At 41.3% G+C, this 27,920-nt stretch overlaps 1 protein-coding gene across 5 annotated transcripts in view; it reads left to right on the plus strand.

Annotated features, from left to right (window-relative positions):
• The first annotated feature begins 3,013 nt into the window (after nucleotides 1-3,013).
• The window catches only part of sfswap (splicing factor SWAP), a 93,686-nt gene continuing 68,779 nt past the window's right edge, over nucleotides 3,014-27,920 (plus strand). Inside the window, exons 1-11 of one of the 5 annotated variants that reach the window (XM_080756275.1) lie at nucleotides 3,247-4,109; nucleotides 4,150-4,687; nucleotides 5,132-5,295; nucleotides 7,330-7,455; nucleotides 9,304-9,386; nucleotides 16,159-16,381; nucleotides 18,593-18,690; nucleotides 19,295-19,481; nucleotides 23,697-23,985; nucleotides 26,485-26,637; nucleotides 27,552-27,645. In XM_080756275.1, coding sequence (XP_080612401.1) covers nucleotides 4,659-4,687; nucleotides 5,132-5,295; nucleotides 7,330-7,455; nucleotides 9,304-9,386; nucleotides 16,159-16,381; nucleotides 18,593-18,690; nucleotides 19,295-19,481; nucleotides 23,697-23,985; nucleotides 26,485-26,637; nucleotides 27,552-27,645 — 1,446 coding nt within the window. In that variant the 5' untranslated portion in view covers nucleotides 3,247-4,109; nucleotides 4,150-4,658. Of the gene's footprint in view, nucleotides 4,688-5,131; nucleotides 5,296-7,329; nucleotides 7,456-9,303; nucleotides 9,387-16,158; nucleotides 16,382-18,592; nucleotides 18,691-19,294; nucleotides 19,482-23,696; nucleotides 23,986-26,484; nucleotides 26,638-27,551; nucleotides 27,646-27,920 lie in introns of all 5 variants that reach the window. The other 4 variants (XM_080756276.1, XM_080756272.1, XM_080756273.1 and 1 more) reach the window with 4 other exon arrangements.

A 27,920-nucleotide genomic window follows, 5' to 3' on the forward strand; every position in this document is an offset into this window, starting at 1 on the left:
CACTGTCACTCTAACATTCAGCAATGAACGTACAGTAATGAGTATAATGATGTAAAAGCATCGTTAGAAGGCTTAAAGACAAGATGCACAAAGAAACCAATTATTCTTCTAAGGGATTCATTCATCAATCATCCGCCTGTGTTTGGTGTGAAACGAATAATATGCCTTTTATATAACACAAACTTTCCTTTTCCTTACTTTGGGGGAGCAAGTAATTTAACATCCATGAATTTTGTATAAATGTGTTTGCTGACCTGAAGGCTTTTATTGACCTGTATAATCTTATATGCCCCCTGCTGTTGACACACCATGTAGCACCACGTCAAGCCTTTCTTTTTGCAAAGTGATTTACTTTTACAACATTATTTTTACCTTTACGATACTTATTTTCCAACAGTTTTGATGGAAAACAGGTAGATGATGTTTTGGTAGTTTAGACAGAGGGCGATTGTCAAGAGCACAGAGAGAGTGAGCTCTTGACACAGGATTATCAGGATAATTTCTGCATGTCCTCATTGCAGTAGAAGGATAGGGTTCATGTAAAAATATTATGTAAGTTGTGCCAGTCTTGACAATCCTGCCGTTAATGGCTTGTCTGTGATATTCATTTACAGAGCTCTTAAATGTCTCACCTCACGCTATGACCACAGAGTGGTTCCAAAAAATAATTAAAAGTGAATGTGCAGCTGATGAATTATCATCCATGTCAATGTTACTCAATGGCTAAATAAAGACGGTGATTAAATACAGTGACAATGATTAACTAAAGCAACCCATGCATAATGTCAGCCAGCCCCACTACACCATGAACTTGAACACCTAAAAAGTTGTTTTGTGGTAAAGCAGACTCTCAACTTGTCAGGTTTTATCGGTACATGATGTGCAATTCATCGCTTGATATTTTATGCTGTCACCCCCATTCATCCGTCTATCTGACAGGTGTCTCCATTAAGTGTTTTTGTCACATCCCCATTCCCTGTGATTTCTCCATCATATTAACTTATTCCTACTTTCTCTCTCCTCTTCCATCTACTTCCTATTCATAGGGCTGATACATTGACATCTGTCCTGATCTTTCCTCCGAGCCGTGTCTGTCGGCTGTATAGTCTTCTCAGACCTCCTGTCAAAACACTATGAGTATGAGTGACTTCTGCTTTCTATGACTGCATAGAATGTTACGTTTAGTAGTGAGGGACCAGATGTGTCTGTTAATGATTGAATAGCTATTCTCAGTTTTTTTTTTTGTCAAATATGTTTTTATTGAACAGATTATAAATGATTACAAACATTATGATATGAAATACTTTTTTTATGAAACAAAATGAAAGGAAAAAAAAGACAAAAAGAGAAAGAAATCCCTTAACCCTCCCACCCATACTGCTCAGTGACACTGCATACTATATAATAAGATGATAGAAAGCTCATGGAAAACATCTGAAAAGAAAATGGCGTACAGTCAACCATATCAATGGTATCCTGTCTATTAATTGTTTCTACTCAGGTAATGGACAAGGGGCAGCCAAACCTTATCAAACTGTCTCTCCCTGTTTCTCAGGAAATACCTTATTCTACAAAGAAATATGAAAAACACCATACATGTAGAAATGTAAACGGAAAAGATAGAAATCCAAATAATATAACCTATAGACCTCCTTTAGGCCATTGAAATGAGCTGATCGGTTGGGAGTACTGTGTTTCCAAGTTGTTGAAATGTGAGAGCCTATAAGGATCAACAGTGAGCTGAGCTTGTATTTCGGCTATTTATTTCCAAGCTGTGTCAGGCTCCTACTTGGCCGAACCCACCTCACCCACCTCACCCCTGCCCACTTTGACAGGCTGGGATGGCTTAGGGTCGATGACAGAGTACAGCATCTTGCAATGGGTCTGGTCCACAAGATTCGATAGACCACCAAGATACCCATGTACCTGTCTAAATACTTCCTTAATGTAAACGAAGTCCACACCCACAACATCAGAGGGAGTGCAACAAACCATGTACAACCCAGATTCGGCACAAACAAGGGACTAAATTATTTTCGCTTCTATGCCACCAAAATGTGGAACGCCCTACCAACAGTCATTAAGACATGTGAATCCCTTGACTCCTTCAAAACCGCTCTCAAAGGGCACCTACGGACGGCTGCAATTCGAAACTGGCCCCCGTAAAATCTGAATCCCCCCCACCGCCCCCCGTCTCTAAATGTTTTGATGAATTGAACAAGGTGGACCCTGTTGTAAACAAGTGTAATGCTTAATTGGGTCGTCCACTCACAGTTTACAGTCTTTGTATTGAGTTTGTGCTTGAAATGTACTGTAATTCTGCAAACTGTTAATAAATATTTCAATCAATCAATCAATGGCATCAACGCATGGTGTTGTGTGCAGGCGCCCTACACTCTGTCTTTCGTTTTCTTTTATCCCCCTGTTCCCCTCACTGTATATATATTTTTTTCCCTTTTCGCTTCCTATATGATGAATTCCTGTTCTGTTCTTTAACTACATAGAAGTGTCTATTTGTTTGTCTCTAAATGTTTTGATGAATTGAACAATGTGGACCCTGTTGTAAACAAGTGTAAGGCTTAATTGGGTCGTCCACTCACAGTTAACAGTCTTTGTATTGAGTTTGTGCTTGAAATGTACTGTAATTCTGCAAACTGTTAATAAAGATTTCAATCAATCAATCAATGGGTGCTCACTCAGTCGATTATTTTGGGTTTGTTTTCGTAGACCTGATCGCTTGTTTATTTTGCGAACCTGGCAACACATTAGCAGTGTATAGTCTCACTCCTGCAAGTTTCAGAACAGCATATTCGACAGAATCTCAAAAACCTTATGTGGACAGAAATCTGCCTTATAGCATCAAATGAAAAAGAAGCATAGACATACATTGTGATTAAATATACAATATTTTGTATGGGTGAAAACACGCCTGAAAACAAAACATACACTTTATAAATGATATCGCCTAACTGCGTATTCAAATCAACATCACACTTACTTACTTGCTGTTCAACATGGCTGCTGGTGTTCGCTAGAATATTTTGGTTTGGCAAGGAATATTACGGATTTCTCACCCTTTTTTTGGATGTCTAAGCTGTTGTATTCCCTAGAGGAAATATTTCACTTCACCGTGGGTACTTATTTGTCACGCGAGTTTCTTTTCGTTTCCCCAAACACGCCGGGATGTATCGTCGCGGAGCGGGAAAGAGGGACCACAACAACAAACCGGCCAAGAAGGACGTGAGCGACAGTGATAAATATGCCGACCTCTTGGTGTTCGGCTATGCCTGCAAGGTGTTCAGAGACAACGAAAAGGCTCTGTTCCACGAGCAGGGCAAACATCTCATCCCATGGATGGGGGACAAGAACATCATGATTGATAGGTCGGTTGAACAAACTTAAAAAGGAATCGTTATCTAACCCAAGTGTTGCCTTTTTCAAGGGATCCAAAAGAATTCCACGCCGAGTTATAGTTTCGCAGAAGGAGAAACAATAAAGGCCTTGGAAATCATAGCCTATATTTGCGGCCAACGACGAATATCTTTTCCATAGCCAACTAACATGTCCTGGATGTGACGAAAATGAATTACAAACAAAGCGCTGATATATATATATATATACTCTCAGACCATCATGCTAAGATGCACGTTGCCACGTTCCTCATAACTCCAGCCATGCTGGCTATGATGTAATGTTGAATAATGATCTGCCACTGCCACCCGAGTGTCATTTCAGTCTGGATGTGGCCAGAAATGGGCATATCCTACTAGTTTGTTGTTTCCTTCTGTTATGTTTATGTTAGCCTTGAAAAGGGGACTTGCATCTTGGCATGGCGTCTTGGAAGAATTTCCTCTGGAATCTTTAGCCCTAACATTACAGCAGCGTGCTGCACACAGTTGGGAGTATGCTTGTTGATACAAAAGCAACGTCTAAGACCAGAGCAAATTCTCTAAATCTTAAAGCCTCACTATGTAACCTTTTTCAATGAATTCAATGTAATATTGTCAAATCTTTATGGTAGATTAAAGAGTATTCAATTTATATAATTGAGGTGGTTGTATATTTGTCTCCCTGCTCTTCTGAGACATTTAGATGGTATGAAAGGTCATGTCTCATCTAGACACAGGATCTGTTCATCCCCCGGATAAGCAGGACGGCTCTATTGGCTCAATGGTAAAGAAGCTGTTGCTCAGGGAACCGGGTTCAAATCCGGTGTAGCAGAGGAAAGTTACATAGTGCTGCTTTTAAGTCTTAATAATGCAGATAAGGTGGCTCAGTGTGAGAGTTGAATGGAAAGCCTCTCAGCTCCCTGTAGGTATTGGTGCAGTGCCCATACTGCCCTGTTGTCACATGAACAATAGAAAAAAAGCTGCCACCCTTTTGAAAATACACCCTTCTTAATTCACTCTACTGGAGGGGATTGGTTCCTTCAAAGCCTGTTCGCCCGAGCCACCTGCATCTGCATTGACCTGACTCCTGTTTTGTTTGTGCAGCTTATGTTATCTGTGTCTCTATCACATAACCCCAGTTCTTTCCCCCAGCAAAGGTAGGCTAAGGGGTCCTGACGGACCCCGAATGCCAAACCCAGCACCCCCAATTCTTTCTCTCCATGAAGAAAGTGGGACGAAAAGGTGGCGTAGAGGAACGAACGCAGGAAAATGTCGTCCGTTTGGGTTCTTACGGATAGGTATTTATGTGCTCGGGTTTGTGTGAATGTAACTCTTTTTGCAGATGTAGAAGTAATGATGTTATGGGGGGGCAATTGAACCCTGTAAGGTAAGAGGCGAGTTGCTTTCTTTTTTTGCTTTTTGTCGATTTTTAGGGTTCTCAATTTGTTAGGAACTCGTGAGAAAAAAGAATGAAACAGCACCTGTAAACAATCTAGGCAACTTAGTATTTTTTATTAGTCCTGTTCAGGAAGTTGTTATGCTGCCCAGTGTCTTTTCTACTATATGTCTACTTTCCCTCATGGCAGAAACATGACTGAGGTAGAACATTTCTTTGTTGTTTAAAAACTCTTGGTTTTTTAGGTTTACTCCCTCAATGTGGTAAGTAAGTAGGTCCTTGTGTGTTGTGTGTAGAGAACACTCCGTCAGCTTCTAGTTGTCTAATCCTTGTGTTCATCCAACAGATACGATGGCCGTGGTCACTTACACGACCTCTCAGATTATGACAGTGGGTCATGGAACACGTCATACCAGCTGTCAGAAGAGGAGGACAGGATCGAGGCACTTTGTGATGAGGAGAGATACCTGGCTATGCACGCTGACCTTCTGGACGAAGAGGCCAGACAAGGTTGGCAGTACTTGGCAGGCTGTTTTATCCCATTTTGACCTGAGATCAGATTCTCAGTTTTCTGAAAAAGCTATGTTTCTATGTCAGTCGTTCTTCGATTTTTCAAAAATAGCAGACCTACAAGCTCGGTAAGAGAAGGGTGTATTTTCAAAAGGGTGGCAGGTTTTTTTCTATTGTTCATGTGACAACAGGGCAGTATTGGCACTGCACCAATACCTACAGGGAGCTGTTCCATTCAACTCTCACACTGAGCCACCTTATCTGCATTATTAAGATATAGAGCCGACCTGCTTATCCGGGGGATGAACAGATCCTGTGTCTAGATGAGATCATGCCTTTCATACCATATGAATGTCTCAGAAGAGCAGGGAGACAAATATACAACCACCTATATAAATTGAATATTCTTTACTCTACCATAAAGATTTGACAATTTTACATGGGAGATCTGTCTTAAAGTATACAAATCTAAATATTGTGAAATCACTGACTGTATACAACAGAAATCTGTCCACCACACCACCACACCACATGCGCATTCACGTGTCCTGAGAATTGTGTAATTGCCATTCATATCAGACATGGTTACAGTGAGAATTATGATTCTGAGACTAAGTTAGAGCAAAATAGAGAGTACAAGGTATGTAATCACACATTTCTTAACCACCAGTGACTTTTATTGCCTTCAAATCCGATGGGAAGCAGCCACAAATCACAAAGAAGGAATATACGCCCTCTAAAAAGAGATTTTTGAGTGGTGCAACCACTCCTACAACCATCAATGTCCGTCCGTCCTTCTGTCTGTCTGTTTGTCTGTCTTTCTCCGTATGTTTAGGGTACCAACAGGGGGGGCTGTTGCACCACTCACTTCAGACAGGTCTGATTTTCTTTGTAGTCCGGCAGTCGAGAAAGTGGGAAATTTGGTATAGTCTTTTTTTATTGGCCTAAAATATTGTCTATAACATACATTCATGCATCCACTTGCTGTTTATACAGTATGTGATCCTACCATTAACATCCTATAAGGCAAGATTTTCACATTTTCATTATGCTTTATATAGCATTAGCATGTGAAAATATGGGGTTTCCCATGATTCTGAATCCATTCCAAGCATTAGTTTTGCACAAATTAAAACACTCCTTGGGCTACAAACGGCCATAGCCATAGCCCAAAATGTGCTGACCTCATCACATTTCATCACATTTTTGATGACGGCTATGGCCGTTTTTAGCGAGTGTTTTTTTGTGCAAAACTGAATCCCGGATTGGGCCTTTAACCCATTTTGGGCGGGAACCCCTTTTGGTGTTGGCATTATGTTATGCTTTATCTATTGAAAAATAGCAGATCTACAAGCTCATAGCACGCCACCGAGCTTGTAGGTCTGCTATTTTTGAAAAACCGAAGAACGACTGACATAGAAACATAGCTTCCTGACAATTGTGTGAGAGAGTCTATTGTGTTTTGATTTGTATTGTCGCTCGCACACATAATTCATTCATCCCCAACCTGGTTTGCCCTTGAATGTGGTACGCTTGACCCCATTCACTCAGGCTTTGTCCATTGGAGGGAAAGCAGAGAAACATTAGAAATATGAATGGTGCTTGCCTGCTTGGTAGAATTGTGCCCTTGCTTGATAGACTTTGTCATGAATTTCAATTGAAACGGGGTTGTGTCTGAGCCTCTGAGGAGAAGTAGCCATTATGTTTTCAGTTGTCCTCTGTGTCTGTCCAACATTTAGAATAGATCCAGAGTCATTATGCAAAGAATGTATTGCATTTGCATGAGCTATGATTATCATCCTAAAGAATGTGAATTAACGTGATGAATATCTTTATAGGTGAGATGTTCACGCTAGCTGTATTTAAAAATAAAATGCACCTAGGCAGGCTCAGCAGCCTAGGTGCCCAGACGGTGGGGCTAACCGCCCGGGCCTATAGCTGTATTATTTGAATGATACTGAACTAAATGTCTGTTAAATGAAATGATGAATGTCGTTGAGGTTAATAATAATTTTTCTTTGCGTTTCTCATCAGAGGAAGAGTACAAGCGTCTGAGTGAAGCTCTAGCTGATGAAGGCACCTATAACGCAGTGGCCTTCAAATACAGCGCTGAATATTATGACCCCACCCAGCCCACTGAGGATGAGGACAGGGAGCATGGTGAGAAAACACACACACACACACACACACACACACACACACACACACACACACACAGTCATGTACTGTACCTGACGAAGGCCGTATCGGGTCCAAACGTTTTGCAACAATACATTGACTTGTTTGGGAGCATTCAACAGAGTGTGATGTGGGAATATGTATACATTTTAAAAGAGATTGTGATTTGTGACAGAGATTGCTCCCTATTACAGCTCACAAAGCCAGGTCATAATAACAAAGTGAAAGGAGAAGTCAAAGACCGCAACACTAATAAAAGCGTACAAACAAAATTTGCCAGCAAATAATGTATTACAAAAAAAAAACATAATATAACATTACCTGTCATACTGAGGGTTGGATTACAAAAGTACGAATGTCCTCTCTCCCTCCATGTTTCTGTCTGTCTGGGTCATGTGATGTGATGACAAGGGCAATGGGAAGGGATATCATATTATTATTCAATTGTATTTATTGGATATAATAAAGGACTGTCCATCATTAGTGTGGTTACCCAAAGGGCAAACAGACTATAGTTATTGTCACACTTTTTTAGACACCTGGGGTGCTGACAAAACCACAGGACCAGGCCCATATATCGGAGCAGTCACTGCAACTGCCTAGACTGCATGTCCACGTCACATGTCCCCCTTCTCTCTGACTAGCCAAGCCGTTCATCACTCAGCCTGCCAGCATCTCCACTAGCCAGCATGTGCACACATTGTCAGCTGGAGTTTTACCTGTGTATCCGCAGCTTTACATTATAGATGGTGGCAATGTGTAGCCAGTGCTCACATAGCTATGCAGTCTAGGTGTCCCACTGTCCCTAGGAGATGGTAACTTACACCTTACACCCCTACTGGGGTAAAGGCCGTCGACAAGGCACCTCCAGAGTTCTCGGTCACTGGTGTTCTTTTCTATCGGCGACCAGGTGTTTCCCAGTCTCCTGGAGATGGTTTAATAGCGAGACGTTTACTCACCTGACTGAGCTTCAGCATGGTTCAGCTGTAAAGAATAAAGAAAAATATATATCTACTTAGTCACTAGATAGATATACTGTACATTTAAGTGATGTCATGAAATAAAAACAAAATGGATAACAATTATGGATATGTTTATTTAGACAGGACAGAGCAATAGAGCATTAATGAACAGTACATATTTGGGTAATGTAAATACGCCAGATTTAGCAGTGAAGTACATGTAAATGACAGGTACAGTACAGTACAGTACAATCATTGTGGCTCTGACAGTTGCAGGGAAAACAAAACAATATGTCAGTACATTCCTATTCTGATCTAAATTGAAAGCCCGGAAGATACAAGTCGTTTTCTTTTTCTCACTAGAAGCCTTATTCAATGGATGGATCTACAGAATGACCTGGCACCAGATTAAAGTAGCGTAATCAAACTGCATCCATTAAGCATAATGAGGTCGCAAAGAAAATGGCAGCGTTGCTCCACAGCTGGCACGTCATATGTACGATAAATGGCTGTGCCGTCTGCATTCGTTTGCAGACTCCACAGTGATGCACTGAAATAAATGTGTGTCTCGTTCCGGTTAACCTTTCACACATACAGATAACAGATATTGGATGAAGGAAAGAAATTGTTTGTTTTGTGGTACTGCATAATTATATATACAGTATATTATGTTGTTTGAACTTTGAACAACTAGGCTATGTTTTGGGTTCTGACTCAAAAACTAAAAGTGAAACTTTTTTAATGCTGCTGGCTGTTTGGCCAGAGCAGCTGGTGATCACTGTTTGTTTGTTTGTTATGAACAACTGCGGGGTGAATTTCACACTTTTGTTCTCTTTATTCTTACCCTCCACTATCACCAAATGCACAGCAGAAGAAGGAGCAGAGCAGGAGGACAGTGAGGAACCCTATGTAGCTCCACCAGGACTGGCCATCCCTCCTGACGTTGAACTGGTGAGTGGTGGTGTTTTATACCAGGACTGGCCATCCCTCCTGACGTTGAACTGGTGAGTGGTGGTGTTTTATACCAGGGCTGGCCATCCCTCCTGACGTTGAACTGGTGAGTGGTGGTGTTTTATACCAGGGCTGGCCATCCCTCCTGACGTTGAACTGGTGAGTGGTGGTGTTTTATACCAGGACTGGCCATCCCTCCTGATGTTGAACTGGTGAGTGGTGGTGTTTTATACCAGGACTGGCCATCCCTCCTGATGTTGAACTGGTGAGTGGTGGTGTTTTATACCAGGACTGGCCATCCCTCCTGACGTTGAACTGGTGAGTGGTGGTGTTTTATACCAGGACTGGCCATCCCTCCTGACGTTGAACTGGTGAGTGGTGGTGTTTTATACCAGGGCTGGCCATCCCTCCTGACGTTGAACTGGTGAGTGGTGGTGTTTTATACCAGGGCTGGCCATCCCTCCTGACGTTGAACTGGTGAGTGGTGGTGTTTTATACCAGGACTGGCCATCCCTCCTGATGTTGAACTGGTGAGTGGTGGTGTTTTATACCAGGACTGGCCATCCCTCCTGATGTTGAACTGGTGAGTGGTGGTGTTTTATACCAGGGCTGGCCATCCCTCCTGACGTTGAACTGGTGAGTGGTGGTGTTTTATACCAGGGCTGGCCATCCCTCCTGACGTTGAACTGGTGAGTGGTGGTGTTTTATACCAGGGCTGGCCATCCCTCCTGACGTTGAACTGGTGAGTGGTGGTGTTTTATACCAGGACTGGCCATCCCTCCTGACGTTGAACTGGTGAGTGGTGGTGTTTTATACCAGGACTGGCCATCCCTCCTGACGTTGAACTGGTGAGTGGTGGTGTTTTATACCAGGGCTGGCCATCCCTCCTGACGTTGAACTGGTGAGTGGTGGTGTTTTATACCAGGGCTGGCCATCCCTCCTGATGTTGAACTGGTGAGTGGTGGTGTTTTATACCAGGGCTGGCCATCCCTCCTGATGTTGAACTGGTGAGTGGTGTTAGCGTTCTATTGATGTCTGCTTTTTAGATATCTGCATTTCTAGCTCCTGTGGAGGTTGAACTGGTCTGCGGCTTGCAAGACTAAAGTGCACAAAATGAAGCAGAGCTTCATGGGTGCTTCCAACAAACTATGACAATCTCATAGAATTCATTTATATAATTATGCAGGTATTTTCAATAACCATTTGCTAATTAATAAATAAATAAAAATTACACAGTGCATAACGACAGGTTGAACGTTGGGGATGGGCTGGTAATACCAAGGCTATGAGATGTTTATACATCGCCTATATCTATGTCCACATAGTTGAAATATATAAGAGAATAAGATTGTGACCACCGACCAACGACCTTCAGAATCAGAAATGAATACTTGTGTTCCATACACAGAACTGTGTAATTTGTAGCTTTATCATTTTAAAACACTGAATGAGCTGATACAGTATGTAACATAGCATGTAAGTGGCATTGGTGGATACTAAAATCGAGTGGTGTTATTAGTACTACTGGTGCTGTTTCACTATTCATGTATGAACCGACAGCTTGTAGATTTGCTCTAAATGAAAAAAGCACAACGTGTGCTGCTAACATATAGAGATTGCCTCTGTCTAGTAATATCATCCTCATCTTTTATTGTAAGCGGTTTAGCTATCTAATCCAGTTTGATATATCTGTTTTTTTTTTCTATCTCAAGGGAATCTATTTTTGTGGTAAATGTATAGACGAATGCCCTCTGTGTAACGCAAAAATGACAAGATTGATTGGGAAATGTGAATGTAATTGCTCCTGCAATATGTTTCTTTACAAAAAAAGAAAACTGCACCAGAAATTAGAGTATTAATTATTCATCAACAGCAGATGGCATATGCAAAGTAACAAGTATGTGATAAATATACATACATTTTCAGGAGGCTTTTTGTTTCCCTGAAATTCTGCTTCGTAGATTTAAAAGTAATTGAAAATGCATCAGACCTGTCCCAGGTTATTAAGGCCAGCAGTTTCAACCATCACTTGGTTAGTTTGTGTGCAGTGGAGCCACAGGCCTTGTATCAGACAATCGTCCCTCTAGATGTAGGCAGTCTAGAGATGATACTGCCTGACCGACCATGTTTTCCACTTTCATCTGTATGCATGAGAAGAAGCCATACTCGTATACTATGCTGACTTGAAATATGGGGTATAGGTTAACCCATCTCCATTCCATATTAACCCATTCTGACCTGAGATCAGATTCATACGAGGTTTCCACTGGACACACACTGGTCTGATTAATCCATTCTGACCTGAGATCAGATTCTAAAAATGTCAGTCGTTCTTCGATTTTTCAAAAATAGCAGACCTACAAGCTCGTAGCGCGCCACTCGGTGGCGCGCTATGAGCTTGTAGATCTGATATTTTTCAATAGCTAAAGCATAACATGATGCCAACACCAAAACGGGTTCCCGTTCAGAATGGGTTAAATATTTAATGTCTGTTATTTAATATGAAATACTCATGTATGCATGCTACTCACCTTTCACAATTTCAGAATATTGATATTATCAATTTTAGTCTTGTATCATTTTCTGTCAGCGTTCATACCCAGCCTAAATTGACATTGGTGCAATTAGCCAAATCTAGTTAGCTTGGATTGATGGCCCACACAGCTGCACACTCTATGCAGTTGAACGAAGGAGAGGTGTAATAAATCACACACAAAATACAAAGACAATTATGCACCTATAATATGATTTAGATGAAGCTCTAACAATTAAGGTTTTTATTTGCGATGTTCATACCATATCACTTGTAGTACATACACTATGTACATACACTATATATTACATTAACATATAACAAAAAAGGATTTGTAGGTTATTGTTCATGCATTATTTTATCTCCGCAGAATTCCCTAAAAAAGTTGCACACGGGTCCGTCTCGGGCTGGTTGTTTTTGGCAATTCAACAATAATTTGGGGATGACTATCGATATATTTGTCTAGTGTCTCTGTTTTTCATTTTCTCATGACAGCAGCATTAGTCATCCCAACATTATCGTCACAATGTATTTGTTCAAAGTTCTAATATTCATATTAGATTTTGTCTACTGTGGATCATGACGGTAGTACTGTTGACTGACTGACACTGCCATCATTAGGGCCCTGACACAAACGACAACAATACAAATGGTCAGTCTGAACAGACACATCTAGAGCTGATTTGAAATGTATCAATAGTGTTCACAAAGCTTAAGTCTCATGGGAAGAGATGCTAATTCAACCTGACTCCTAGCGTTGTAAGCACGGAGGAGGTCATTAAAATCCCCTTCCCAGTGGATAAAACCCCTATTAACATCGGTTTTGTTTTTTGTCACGTAGTCGGAAAGGCTGCAAATTGGCATTCATTCCTGGGACAAATGATTCTGCAGTCACAGTATTTATTGGCCAACCTAATGTTCCCTTTTACGACACAAGAGAGATTCTCCTGATGAAGGAGAAGTAGAAGAAATAAGGACCAAGGGATCTACTAAGTGTATGCACTCATTGCACTTTATACACACTTATACAGTGCATACGTATTTCACTAGTATTTGCAGAATAGATGTGTGAACTGGGAAAAACACTTTACAAGCGTGGTGTGTCCGAGATTACAGTATGCTGTAATATTTATTTTCAATCCAAAGTAAAAGAGAATTTGTTGGAAGTAATTAAATGGCTCTGCAAATCCCCCAGCCCCATGACTTTCCATCATAATTGCAAGCAATCCCACAACAATTATTGTCATCGGTTTGGATAGTTGTAATAATGCTTCTGGGGTGGGAGAGAGACTTTCAGAAACTTTACAAATGTGCTTGTTTTTTTCAGTCTTTGGAATGCACTAATTTCTGATGAATGCAGCAGACATCCTTTTAGTTGTTATGGTGGATACAGTTCCTGTAGTCAGTGAAGTTCTGTCCCCATATGATCTGGTCGATTCTGGTGCATTTGTGATGTTGAGTGTGGCACACCAGAAAAAAAAGAACAAAATGGCAATAAGGCATATTCTTGACTTCTACTGGCAAAGAGAAAAGAAAGAGTAAATTATTTGTGGAATTTCCCATGTTAAAAAAATGCATACTTTATTCCTCGTCTAACATAAATGATTAATTTGAAAATGTAAAACAGTTTTTAAAGCAAATATGGACCTAAGAAAGTATGTATTTGCCCTAGGCGTCCTATGTAAAGTAATAGGGGCTCAGCATGAAACATGCCCAAATTAAATCAACCACCATAGAATAGGACAGAATATGTGCCGAGAGCCATCTAGCACTAGCATCTAGTTAAAACACCCCAATTAGCAATCACTCTGACAAAACACTCAATTCGACAGAGTCTTAGAAAAAAATACACGTGACACTTTCAAATCAAACATAAAACACACAAGTAGGAATTATTGCTCTATGCACCTGTATTTATAGCCTTGTCCAAAAACAACATCTGTAAAGGTTATTATCTACTATTCATGGTTTTTCATCTTGGTGAGAAATAATTTTGTTGAGTGTTGCTTCGCCCTCGCTAGGTACTTAACACATTTTGACCTGAGATCAGATTCTAAAAATGTCTTCTACATCCTGACAGTTTTCTGAAAAAGCTGTTTCTATGTCAGTGGTTCTTTGATTTTTCAAAAATAGCAGACCTACAAGCTATGAGCTTGTAGATCTGCTATTTTTCAATAGCTAAAGCACAACATAATGTTCCCGTCCAAAATGGGTTAATGTCAATGATTCATCATTGAAGGCACACAGTGGGAGCAATAATAATGGATCATTTCTGGTTCTGCTGATTTCCACCCTGTGTGTTTTGTAAGTGATTTCAACACTGTGAACGTTAGTGCCCCACATGAGAGTGCTTTTCACACACACTGAGGAAATTACTTATGCCCTTATTATGAGGTCGCTGTTGTTCTTGAAGATGGAGTGTGGTGACTTTTTGAAAGCCCCGCGCCCAGCCGCCCACCTTTGTTCGTCTTCTCCTACCAAATCACACCGTTTGCACAATTCTCTCCATGCACAACACCCACTGCATGCCTGTCCAGACATAACGCATTATGTTTCATCCACGCAACTGTCATAATTACTGTGCAGTTTACATTTGCATGAAATACCATGTTATTGTGCAACGTTTCATGGTGATGCAAATTACATCACATTTTAGGCCACTCCCCTTTCCACTGTGCGCACGCGAGCACACACAGGGCGCAGCAGTACGACACAGTATGGTACGATACAGTACAGTATTGTACAGCATAGTACAGCACAGTGTGCTAGAGTAGAGGGGACAGTATTGCACAGTACTGTGCGGTACAGCATGGTATAGTACAGTATGTTACGGTACAGTATGCTACAATACGGTACAGTATGTTACAGCATGGCACGGTCCAGTCCAGTATGCTACAGTATAGTACGGTACAGTACAATTTGGTACAGTAGTGTACGGTACGGTATGGTACATTACGGCACGGCACACTGGATCGCGTGGCGCTAGAAATTGTAGTTATTATTATTAGTTATAGTAAATGTACAGTATTTGTTAAAATGTCGTCTTTATGTGGACACGCCCATCAGTTCATTAAGTATGCCTGGTTTGTTTGGTGGGTGGTGATGGGTGGTGATCCACCTGAACTGAAGCCGCACCCACAGCTGTTGTTGTATGATAAAGGGGGAGGGGTGGATGATATTGTGATGTGTCACTATATCACTGTTTTCATTGGCATGTTTAACTGTCAAGGTTTCAGCCTCCAGGAAGAAACCCTAAATACAAAGGGAAGACATCATTGCACTTAACAACCACACCAAGGGGTCTAAGTCTAATGAAGTACTGTCACCTCATAAACAAAAATCACGGCACTCCATCTTTAACCGATTTAAACCGGGAAAGCATCTGTGTTATTTTAGATTTTAGCTATATACTGTACATGGCAACATTCTTTTTTAAACTCTTCGGATTTAGAACAGCATGGCACGAAGTGAGCTTGTATATCTGCTATGTTTGAACATTTTCGAAAAATCTTGAAAGTGTATAATTAAAATTTTCTTCTGGGGGTCCCTGGACAAAAACATTATCAGATGGGGGTCTGTGGCCAAATGCATATGATTTTGGCAGTCCTTAAATTAAAATGTGTTAAAATGATATAGCACCAGCTACCCTCTGCCTCTTCTTACTTGGCTTCAGTATTTTCTTTAGTAAATCCCATATATTTACAGTACAAAATGCCTGGCCCCGACTCACTGATACACATCATCATCATCATCATCATCATATCATACTATAATTCAGTCAATGTCTGTGTGTGTGTCTGTGTGTGTGTCAGAAACAGCACGTTATCTCATCATTGCCTGCACCAATCACTCCCACTTTTCACACAGGCATTGACCATATGAATATGGAGGTCTTAACGGAGCCCTTTTTTCGATTTGACACATTAATGATTAATAATGAATTTATTAGTGAATTAAAACGCACCCGGGCGCAGTACCCCCCCATGGCCACAAGGGGGGGGGGGCAAATATCTCACAACGGGTAAGGGCTAGTTAGGTATAATTTACCACTGAACGTGTAAAAGTAGACCTTTGAGGGTTGCTGTTTTGCTGCCTTTTCCTATTCCGTTTCTCCTGATATCCAAGCAAGGCTTCTATAGGTGTAACCCCTTTTCACTCATTGAATGAAGTATATAACAGATTCAGTGTATTAATTATTTTTAATCTATTTTCTGCTTTCTATTCTTGTCTTTTCTCCAGCCTGCAACAACGAAGACCCATGCGATCATTGAAAGGACAGCCAATTTTGTGTCTCAGCAGGGGGCTCAGTTTGAGATAGTGTTAAAAGCCAAGCAGTCTGGCAACTCCCAGTTTGACTTCCTGCGCTTCGACCATTACCTAAATCCTTACTACAGGCACATCTTGAAGGCCATGAAGGACGGTCGATACAACCCCGTCCCCGACAAGAAAGAGCAGGCACAGGGTGAGTGTTACAACAGTCGCTACTGAATCTACGTACAACATTTTAGTTTAGTAAAATGTTGGCCCTTTTAATTATTTTCTTTTAGGCTGTTTTTAACGTTCTTTTCTAACAAACAAACAATAACATAAACATAAAGAAGACCTAAAGGCTTTAAGTCCATGCTGCTACGCCGAACTGCAACGTAGGTGGTACTAGTGGAAAGGCCATAGGGTCATCAAACTGCAACGTGTTCTAAGGTGCTACTAGAGGAAAGGCCATAGGGTCATCAAACTGCAACGTGTCCTAAGGTGCTACTAGAGGAAAGGCCATAGGGTCATCAAACTGCAACGTGTTCTAAGGTGCTACTAGAGGAAAGGCCATAGGGTCGTCAAACTGCAACGTGTTCTAAGGTGCTACTAGAGGAAAGGCCATAGGGTCATCAAACTGCAACGTGTCCTAAGGTGCTACTAGAGGAAAGGCCATAGGGTCATCAAACTGCAACGTGTCCTAAGGTGCTACTAGAGGAAAGGCCATAGGGTCGTCAAACTGCAACGTGGCCTAAGGTGCTACTAGAGGAAAGGCCATAGGGTCGTCAAACTGCAACGTGTTCTAAGGTGCTACTAGAGGAAAGGCCATAGGGTCATCAAACTGCAACGTGTTCTAAGGTGCTACTAGAGGAAAGGCCATAGGGTCATCAAACTGCAACGTGTCCTAAGGTGCTACTAGAGGAAAGGCCATAGGGTCATCAAACTGCAACGTGTCCTAAGGTGCTACTAGAGGAAAGGCCATAGGGTCATCAAACTGCAACGTGTCCTAAGGTGCTACTAGAGGAAAGGCCATAGGGTCGTCAAACTGCAACGTGTTCTAAGGTGCTACTAGAGGAAAGGCCATAGGGTCATCAAACTGCAACGTGGCCTAAGGTGCTACTAGAGGAAAGGCCATAGGGTCATCAAACTGCAACGTGTCCTAAGGTGCTACTAGAGGAAAGGCCATAGGGTCGTCAAACTGCAACGTGTCCTAAGGTGCTACTAGAGGAAAGGCCATAGGGTCGTCAAACTGCAACGTGTTCTAAGGTGCTACTAGAGGAAAGGCCATAGGGTCATCAAACTGCAACGTGTCCTAAGGTGCTACTAGAGGAAAGGCCATAGGGTCATCAAACTGCAACGTGGCCTAAGGTGCTACTAGAGGAAAGGCCATAGGGTCATCAAACTGCACCGTGTCCTAAGGTGCTACTAGAGGAAAGGCCATAGGGTCATCAAACTGCACCGTGTCCTAAGGTGCTACTAGAGGAAAGGCCATAGGGTCATCAAACTGCACCGTGTCCTAAGGTGCTACTAGAGGAAAGGCCATAGGGTCATCAAACTGCAACGTGTCCTAAGGTGCTACTAGAGGAAAGGCCATAGGGTCATCAAACTGCACCGTGTCCTAAGGTGCTACTAGAGGAAAGGCCATAGGGTCATCAAACTGCAACGTGTCCTAAGGTGCTACTAGAGGAAAGGCCATAGGGTCGTCAAACTGCAACGTGGCCTAAGGTGCTACTAGAGGAAAGGCCATAGGGTCATCAAACTGCAACGTGTCCTAAGGTGCTACTAGAGGAAAGGCCATAGGGTCATCAAACTGCAACGTGTCCTAAGGTGCTACTAGAGGAAAGGCCATAGGGTCATCAAACTGCAACGTGGCCTAAGGTGCTACTAGAGGAAAGGCCATAGGGTCATCAAACTGCAACGTGGCCTAAGGTGCTACTAGAGGAAAGGCCATAGGGTCGTCAAACTGCAACGTATTTTCTAATCACTAGCTAGTTTGCTTGGCACCATTACAGCGTGAGGGTTCATCACAATGTTCCAAAGGCCTAGGTTGAATAAACAATCAATCAATGTGTGAATGTGTGACTTGACTATTGCTGGAGCCCCATGGCCCGATGAAGATCCACAGGATCGAAACGTTGACAGACTAACAAATAAAGAAGTGTTTAATTTGTACCATATATGGTGTGCGTGCTCCATCCATCTTTCAACTGAAGTCTAGTCTATAGCCAGCACCCACCTGTTGATGTGCGTATTCTACGTCCTTTCTGAACGTGTGACCATCATACATGTAAAACATACATCTCAGATGGTGTAATAAATGAACAGTCCTACAGAACAGAACACCATACTAAATGATGTTGTGGACCATTAACCTATCTGCTGATTATTCACGGCTCCCTTCTTTCTTTGCCGCCCCCCCCTGTAGAATCACAGTCTGATTCAGACGATGACGGTGACGGCAACTACCTTCATCCCAGCCTGTTTGCTCCGAAAAAGTGCTCTCGTCTGGAGGAGCTGATGAAGGTAAAGCAGCAGGATATGAACTTCTCTCAGAGGGCATTTAATGTTATTACTTCCAGTAAGCCTGCTCTTCTACTGAGCACAGTCTGAAAACCCCTGACTTATGTCCTGTCGACTGTGGTGAGAGCATTGTTATGAAATGGAGGCAGTGCAGTCTCCCTCCTATTACTACAGTCTATTATTACGACATTCCATTTCTGCTCCCAGCTGCCCTGTCAGGAAAGCCATTCATCTTTGCCAGTGCAGGAAGACAGGAATCCTGGAGTCTTTGTAGAGAAATGTAATGCACTCGTCTAAAGGCAGAGCCTGTATAACAATTATCTGCCATCTATAGAGACTATTCAGGCCACACTAATTTTCTATTAAGAATTCATATTGCATCTTTTATTGGGTTTTAGTACTCTAAATGTATCTATGAATCTCTCTTCCATAGAGTTTATAAAGTAATTGCTAGCAGATCTGTGCTAAATGTTTGCCTTCACGTACATAGTGTATTGCAATTTACGTAGACTGATTTGGATCGAACATTTGTACCTTTTATGTTAAATAATGAAGGAAGAACATCAAACTTTAAGTTCCTACCAACTACCATGTTTGTTTGTCGTAGCCTCTTCAAGTCATGGACCCAGACTGCCCACTGGCTGAGCTTGTACGTAAAGAAAGGGAAAGAAATGGTTCTCCTGCTCCGCCTCCTGCCACGGTGCCCATACCCACACCACCCATACCCACACCGGTAGAAGTCGTGGCAGAGCCAATTGTATCCAGTCAGCCACCAGCACAATACAGCGCTGACCGTGAGTACAGTTTTTCCTTTTGAAACAGTCAGAGCAACTGGGTAGTCGTCTCTAGAGTTTTAAAATGTAATGGTCAGGGATCTCCATATATGGGCTTAACTGCGACAGCAGGTCACATTTACTATGACATCAGGGTCTCGACATCTCCATCCCTGATGTTACATGATGTCACGAGGTGCACGACACACTGACGGGAAATGCCCGATTCCATGGTTAACTGGGCAAAAACGTTCCCTTTGACAGCCCACATCAAAAGTTCCCTGTCAAACCCTGATTTAAATGGATCGAAGACTCCCTAGGCAGACGGTTCAGTGGGATTTCACAATCTAAAAGTGTAGCTTCTTTTGAATAGGAATGACCAAGCATCAAGATGTTTCAATGTGACACTTAATGTAGTTCCTATTAGCTTAACAGATCTTAATCAAGAAAACGTTCTCAAGGTCATGATGACAAACGGGCCTAATCCCATTCCCTTACATGCTATAAATCTTTCTGCTGATAGTTGTCGGAGGCTGTGGCTACCCAATTAGAGTCTAAATTCTAACCGATGCATTTATATTGTAAGGAGGTGGATGTTGTTTAACAAGGTTCATGGCGCTTCCGCCAGTGTTGCTGTTGCACTCCAAGTGGTAAATTGGATAGTTGTATGTATTTTCTCTCTTCACTGACTTAATTGAAATTGTTCTCAAGGTTGCTAGAACTGGCTCTGGTGATAACTGAATTACCAGTATAGCGGTATTTCAAGGCTTACGATGAGACTGGATGGGGCTTCACTATAAATGTTAATACTGTTTTCTTTTGTGTGCATCTTTCTATTAGGCTCCCTCTTTATGCAAATTTAACTTGGCTCAATGCTACCAAGTAATATAAATCAACAGCGATTGTTTATTTTGTACTTTATTACCAAGTAGTAGACCTTGACACAGTGCAAAGCTGATTTACTGCTCCAGAGTTCTGACTTATCCAGTATGATAGATTTAGGTCTGACGTCGAAATTAAAAAAATGTCTGAAAAAATGTTGTTCCAAGGACCCACCCAGAAGCAAAGATTTGAGTTAAAAACGTCGGCTCTGAAAGAATATATATTAAAAGATTTGCACTACATTTTCACGATTTTTCAAAAATTTGATCACTGACTTTTTCAAGTCAGACCTACAAGCTCATACGAGCTTGTAGGTCTGACTTGAAAAAGTCAGTGATAATAATCATAAATAATAATAAAATAATCTATAGTTGCAACCCTAATCAAGATACCGTATAATATACATTATTTGCATTAAGATTTACATCTGCAGTATATAACTGTGCATAACACCTCATCTATACAGGCAAGGAGCGAGCGTTCTGATGGAGATATGCGAAAAACTGTCCTGATATGGAGCGTCAGCCATTGTGTTGCGACGTAACAAATAACCAATTAACCAATTAATAGTAGTGTGTTGATCTCAACCAATGAAAGTGTTTGAGGCCGTGAAACCTCGCTCAAATAGAGACTTCTGCGAGCGAATATAGGATGGGTGGACGACGTTGTTGCGCGCTCGCTGTACGTCAAAACAGACTGTATTCTAATAATGAGATTTCATTGTTCGCTCGCTCGCATCGCTGGCAGTGTAGATGAGGTGTTACAGTTCCACTTGAGATACGGTAGTTGTAAACGTCTGATTGGGTCCAGTAAAGTTGCAGAACTGGACATTAATCTCTATTGGTGAGTTGTGGCCGAAGAACCAAAACCAAGTAAAGAACCATCCAATTTAAATGAAGCAATGCACATCATGTTTCAGACCAAACCTCTCACCTCTCTTCGATACATCTTGACTATTAGAATCAAGTAGCAGCACTTTAGCGGCCTTACAGCAGTCCAAAGCATTTTGTTTTATTCAAAGTAGCCTACGGTGATTTGATACACTTGTCTTCAAAATTCAAATGCTTTTGGCCAAGGCAACCACTCAAAAGAAGAGTTTCCTCCAGGAATTTGGAAATATCGTTTTTCATCCTCTACTATTAACTGTATTCTTCAAGGATACATTGCATGGGGTCTTTTGAGGACCTGAAGTTGGCTGCCCTGCGTTCACGTCCTGTAAAAGATTAAATCACTAAATGTCATTCTTTACCTTAACTTCAGTGCCACATGACGCCCTTGGATGCCTTTCCCGTGACAGGAAAGGCATTTCTTTTTTTTTTTTTTACTTATCTGGTGTTCAGGTGATGATATGCACATTACATAAACAATAGAATGACAAATTCTTTCTTTTATTTATAATGGGCTTCGGTGGCAACGAGGGCCAAAACTGGTATCCACCTGGTGGCACTGGATGAGTTGAATCTTCAGTAGCTGCCTAGCATCTTCCTATACAAGTTATTTATTTATGATGAGTCAAATCCACCTCACTCAGTTTATTTATGATGAGTCAAATCCACCTCACTCAGTTTATTTATGATGAGTCAAATCCACCTCACTCAGTTTCTCAATGCTCTTTATTTATGATGAGTCAAATCCACCTCACTCAGTTTATTTATGATGAGTCAAATCCACCTCACTCAGTTTCTCAATGCTCTTTATTTATGATGAGTCAAATCCACCTCACTCAGTTTATTTATGATGAGTCAAATCCACCTCACTCAGTTTATTTATGATGAGTCAAATCCACCTCACTCAGTTTCTCAATGCTCTTTCTTCCAAAGCAATGTGTCCATTTGTCGGATCTACCTCTGTTATGTCTCCATTGCTGTGATTTATTTAAACCAGAGACATTTACAGAGGCTGACCTCTGACCTCAGCTGGGCTGTCAAAGGGAAAGTTTGTGCGCAGTTAACCATGGAATCGAGCATTTCCCGTCAGTGTGTCGTGCACCTCGTGACATCATCAGGGATGGAGATGTCGAGACCCTGATGTCATAGTAAATGCAAGTTAAGCCCATGGCATATATGGAGATCCCTGACCATTCAAATGTCTAGATGGGCCTGCCCCAAAGTTATTAGTGCAGTGATAAATGTTTTACCACATTTGTTTGTGTAGCCCTATTTAGTCACAAAAACAATGAGAAAACTGTATTTGATCAATGCAGCAACTATGATGGCCACCGAGTTCCATCCACAGTAGAGTACTGGGCGGCCATAGCTGAATGGGTAGAGAGAGCCTGGCTGGTCACAGCCACAGGTGTCACTTCGGTCACTTGTATTACACAATAATTAACATTCTACATCGGAAGTGTTGGAAAATAGTCGAAAATAGTGCATGTCCTTCCCCCTACTACTGTTTTCTGTTTTTGAGGTCACGCAAATAACTACCGCTGGAAACCAATTCAGTCACGGCCTATCTAACTAGCTGCTTAGCATAATTGGAAATTAAAAACTAGTTTTGGAGATGTATTTAAATATACTTTCGTGAACAGACGACGACTTATTGTCACAACTTTTGCGAGATACAGACTCTTTGCAGCTTTGCAGCACTTTGCAGCAGTCACAGATTGTAGACAGGTTTGGCTTGAGAGAGAAGAGTGATAACTGTTGCAATATCTGTTTTTTGCTGATATGGTTCTTTTTGCCTCTTGAGAAACACAGCTTTCTTTGAAATACATTTATTGTTTTTGGCTGAGCCGCACAATGTGCTTTTTGATGTAAGAAGGAAAAGGTTGAGGCTGAAGTGGATTCAGCTTTCACTGCAACAGCTCACGCTTAATCCCTCTCCAAGAACGCTCCAGTCATCTGCAACAGCACATTGAGACACAACAAGTCCTGTGTTTACTTTTCTTCGTTTATCTCTGCCCAGCTATTCTCATTTGATCCACTCTCTACAGTATTTTTGGGTTATCATCTGGGTTTCATCTCCACTGTTGGGCACAAAGTTGGGAAGTTTTTTCCTAAATGCAGTCAAGTCATTGAAGGGAGCCACGGTGTATATGAACTTTTCCGATTATGTATCCCATTCCCACCGCAGTTCTAGGCAAACCCTGCTGTGGTCGCCCAGTAGTTGCTGTGATTGACAGTTCTCGTTTTTGCCACTATAGAGCGTCGCAGTCCTGCCCCCTTTCATGACGACGCCAGGCCCAGGAAATAGTTTCCAATGCATTTTCCCCAGAGACATTTCAAAACGTATTTATTTAAAGACCTTTATAATGCATGCATTATATTGTAAGGAGGTGGATGTTGTTTAAACATCCTTTTTTCCCCTAGTCATATTTCCCCTGTAATAATGTCCTCTCTCGTCGGTCAACAGCGCTGATGTACTACGGTTACTACATGCTGCCCGATGGGACGTACTGCCTGGCTCCGCCTCCCCCGGGGATCGACGCCAACTCCTACTACAACTCCATCCCCGCCGGAGTGATGCCTCCTCCTACGGCGTCTGTAGCGGCCATGCCTCCTCCCGCCGTTACCACCCCTCCACCGCCTCATCCAGACCCTGTCGCTATGGTGGCAGCAGCAGCAGCCATAGTAGCGACATCCTCCTCCTCCTCCTCACAGGTCACTGTGTCGGCCTCCACGGCCATCGTACCAGAAACCAGGTACTAAATAATGGACGTCGTCAATTAACCCATTTAGGCCTGACGTCGAAATTAAAAGAAAGTTTTCTGAAATAAATATTTTCACGATTTTTCAAAAATAGCAGACCTACAAGCTTGTAGCGCGCCACTCGGTGGCGTGCTATGAGCTTGTAGATCTGCTATTTTTCATAATGTTTAAAACACCAAAAGGGGTTCCCGCCAAAATGGGTTAAAATGTGTTATAGTCATTTATTTGCATGTATTTATTTGTCTGGAAAGCCCTTTGTTTCTCTGTTCAGATGGTATTTCTATAGGGCATCATTGCTAATCAGACATACGATCATTTATATACTTAAAGTCGCTTTACAGAAATAAAATAAAAACAACTTTATTAGGAGAAAAAAAGCACCCGTGCCAAGTGAGCAGTGCAACTATAAGGTTTGTTATAGTTGCTTTGTGTCAAGCACAGTTGTTGACTTAAGGTGAGACACCCCAGGTGAAATCATGATTTTTCATTTTTTTTTTTTTTTGCTATTTTGCTTCCTAAACATGTTTTGTTTCAAACTAAAGCAAAATACACATTAAAAATACAGATTTAGATGTTTAGTTAGATAGTTTATTTTAGCCAATGACAGCTCGTTTTTCGGGGTGAAAAGCCACCATCTATATTTTCATGATTGGTTGTTGGTACAAAGGAAGTGACCATATTTGGATCAGACCACAGTCAGCTCGAGGTCCAGACCTTTCCAATGATATATGCCATTATATGTTGTTGCCAAGGTTTGGATGAGATATTTTGTCTCAAAATAGTGGCTTCAAATAAAACGTTTTGGAATTTTACAATACAAATCTTTAAAGGCCGTTTTCTCAAAATGAGTTTTCCTCATACTTGGGACAAAGAATCTCCACTTCAGTTGAACTCACATACACCAAACTTTCCAGTCTTATTCCTAACTATATTCCGCAGACATTTACACATGGATTTGTTGATATATCATTCACAGCCTGATTTACATCACATTTTATACCAAAAAAATGCCGAAAATTGGGTTTTTTATGCCTGTTGACACTATTTTCTGATTTGTGGAGTGATAATTAGAGATATCAAAAATCCCATGTGTAATTTTCTTTGTCCCTAATGTGTCAACAAAATGAAATGATAATTTTGAACCTGGCTTTATCCGATCTTCAGATTTATCGTCCCGAAATGTATGCAAATTAGCGCATATAATGCCTAATTTGCATATTTAAACATATAATTTCAGAAAACTTGTAATACAAAAAATCTTAGTTTTAATATAAGTAATCAACTGGAGAAGTTTCATTGTGATAGCTATTATTTAACTTTTTTTCCCTATTCACCTGGGGTGTCTCGCCTTAAGCACAAGGGTTGTAATGACACCACCTTCCTGGCCTGTGTGTAGCTGCAGGGGTCAATAGGTCGTACTCTGACATAGGGACATGTATACATACACTCAAAAACGACTTAAAAAGGTTAAAAACAAAGGTGTGGTTGGGATTGTATGTAGGTAATGCAAGTCTGTTATCTTTATTAGCACACAGTATATAATACAGTATATAAAATCTATCGAGTACTCGAGTCCATCATAAATTATGAATAATTGCAGTTTGTTTAATGTGAATGGTTTCCCTGTGCCAGGCAAGGATAATCAGATAGACAAAACGGGAAAGGGCGCACAGTGTTGGTGAGGTGCTGGCCTAAGGCAGTAAATAAGTAAAAAAAATTAAAAAGGCCGCACACGCGTAGCCACGATGCTGTATATTTATTATTATCCAACGTCTTCTTCAGGGAATACACCAGCTAGAGGACAAACACACACTTATAGGGGAGCAACAACAGGTGGACTCCATAGGGGGTGTGGTCGTCATCAGGAAAAAACAATCAAGTGATTGGGAAGCCATTTTGAGGCAAATAACAATGCAGAAATGCCAAATATAACCAGAATAGATAAACATTCAATGCACAAAAAGTGTTTACTGTTTAGCTATGTGCAATAAACATTTTAAGTCATTGGTTAAATATTTGCAATAGCATTTTTATATTAATTTAAGAGATTTAAATACATTTAATACATTTTAGAAATCATCTAGAAAAAGCTGGGGAGACAGAATATATTATAGAGAAAAAACTCAAAGGTAAATAAATTAAATGGAACAGGGCAGTTCTTAGGTCACACTCATGAAAGAATTGAATTGATAGGGCACCTGAGGGTCTGTTATATTATAGACCATACTTATTACAATTCAAGTGGCAAAAAGATACATTTCAATATCATAAATAGAACCCATATTATGTACAGAGTCAACAAGAATTATATTTGCAGTAAACACTGGAGGCAAGGATAATCAACCTTCGACCTTGTGAATCCCATTTTATTTGTTATTTATTACGTGTGTGAATAGAGCCTGCCCTTTCCATTGGAAAGACGCTTCTCAGTATTATGCATTGATCTGTGTCCCCTGTAATCCTATCTTAACTTTCTCTCAACACGGTTCCAGGCCCCCGGGTCCCGTTGCTGTGCCAGCAGTGGCGGCGGCGGCCATCATACCCCCACCGCCAGACATTCAGCCGGTCATAGATAAGCTGGCGGAATACGTGGCCCGAAATGGTGTCAAGTTTGAAACCAGCGTCCGTGCCAAGAATGACCCACGGTGTGTACAGTTACAGTAGTGTGAACGATGAACGAACAGCAACAAACTGAATCTGAACAAGTTGGTTCAGATTCAGATGTCCTCCTTAGTTACTGTCCACTGGTGGACACTAACTAAGTCGCATTTACTTGAGTGCTGTACTTAAGTACATTTTGTGACTGCTTGAGTGCTTATCCTCTATACATTTCTAACCTCGCCTCACCAGGCTTTCCACCTCGGAGGAAAGCCTGGTCTCTGTTCCAAAAGTGCCGTGTGAACCGGTCTGGAACGGATGATATCGTTACGTCATGTTGTAGTATTGTTTTGTAGTTATCAGGCTGATATAGTTACGTCATGTTGTAGTATTGTTTTGTAGTCATCAGGCAGGAACAATCAAACGGAACTTCCTTTTCCCTCAATCCGGAAGAATAACAATAAAAGCTCTCGTAGTCTGTTGCTTTTATTGAGAAAAATCGGTTTGAGGGAAAAGGAAGTTCCGGAAGATTGATGACTACAAAACAATACTACAACATGACGTAGCGATATCATCCGCTCTCGACCGGTTCATAAACCCCAAATGGTGCCCAGGCTACTACATTTAGTATAGGAAGGGACTCTTGGGAGTTTTACACTTACAAACATATATATTGTGAATGAATCAAATATAGTGAAAATAGCTGATCTACAAGCTCACAACCCTTCACAGTGCGGTAAGTTGTGATCTTAAAGATCTGCTATTATCACTATTTTTGACAGAAAATTGTTAGCTTTTTTTGTGGAATGTTCAAAATTTCAATACAGCAAATGAAAATATACTTTGTAATTTGTACTTTTGGATACTTGAGTCCACCACCGTTGAGGAGATGCAGTAGGCCAGAGTTTCTTTTCTCATTTTCTGGCTAAACGTTACTTTTTACCTTGGGTTTTCACTGCAGGTTTGACTTCCTGCAGTCCTGGAACCAGTACAACACCTATTATGAGTTTAAGAAGACCTACTTCATGCAGAAAGAAGGAATCAGCTTGCCAGAGGTATTGTGTGTGTGCATGTGTGTGGGGTGTGGAAAATAATCGATGCGTATCGGAAAATCGTGTGTGTGCGTACGTGCGAGCAAAAATGTGTACACTGTAACATACTGAGTGTCAATTTATCCATCTTGTAACTCCAAGAGTGTACAAAATGTAAGGGTCCATTTGGTTACGTTTACTTTGTACACTCTTGAGTTAAGCAAACACTTTTTACTGCGTACAGAAACCCACCCCTTCCTTATCCAAAGCCCTTTCCTGTCCATTGGGTAGTTGGATGG

This window comes from Protomyctophum bolini (assembly GCF_963924005.1).
Source record: "Protomyctophum bolini genome assembly, chromosome: 22".
Lineage (NCBI taxonomy): Eukaryota > Metazoa > Chordata > Actinopteri > Myctophiformes > Myctophidae > Protomyctophum > Protomyctophum bolini.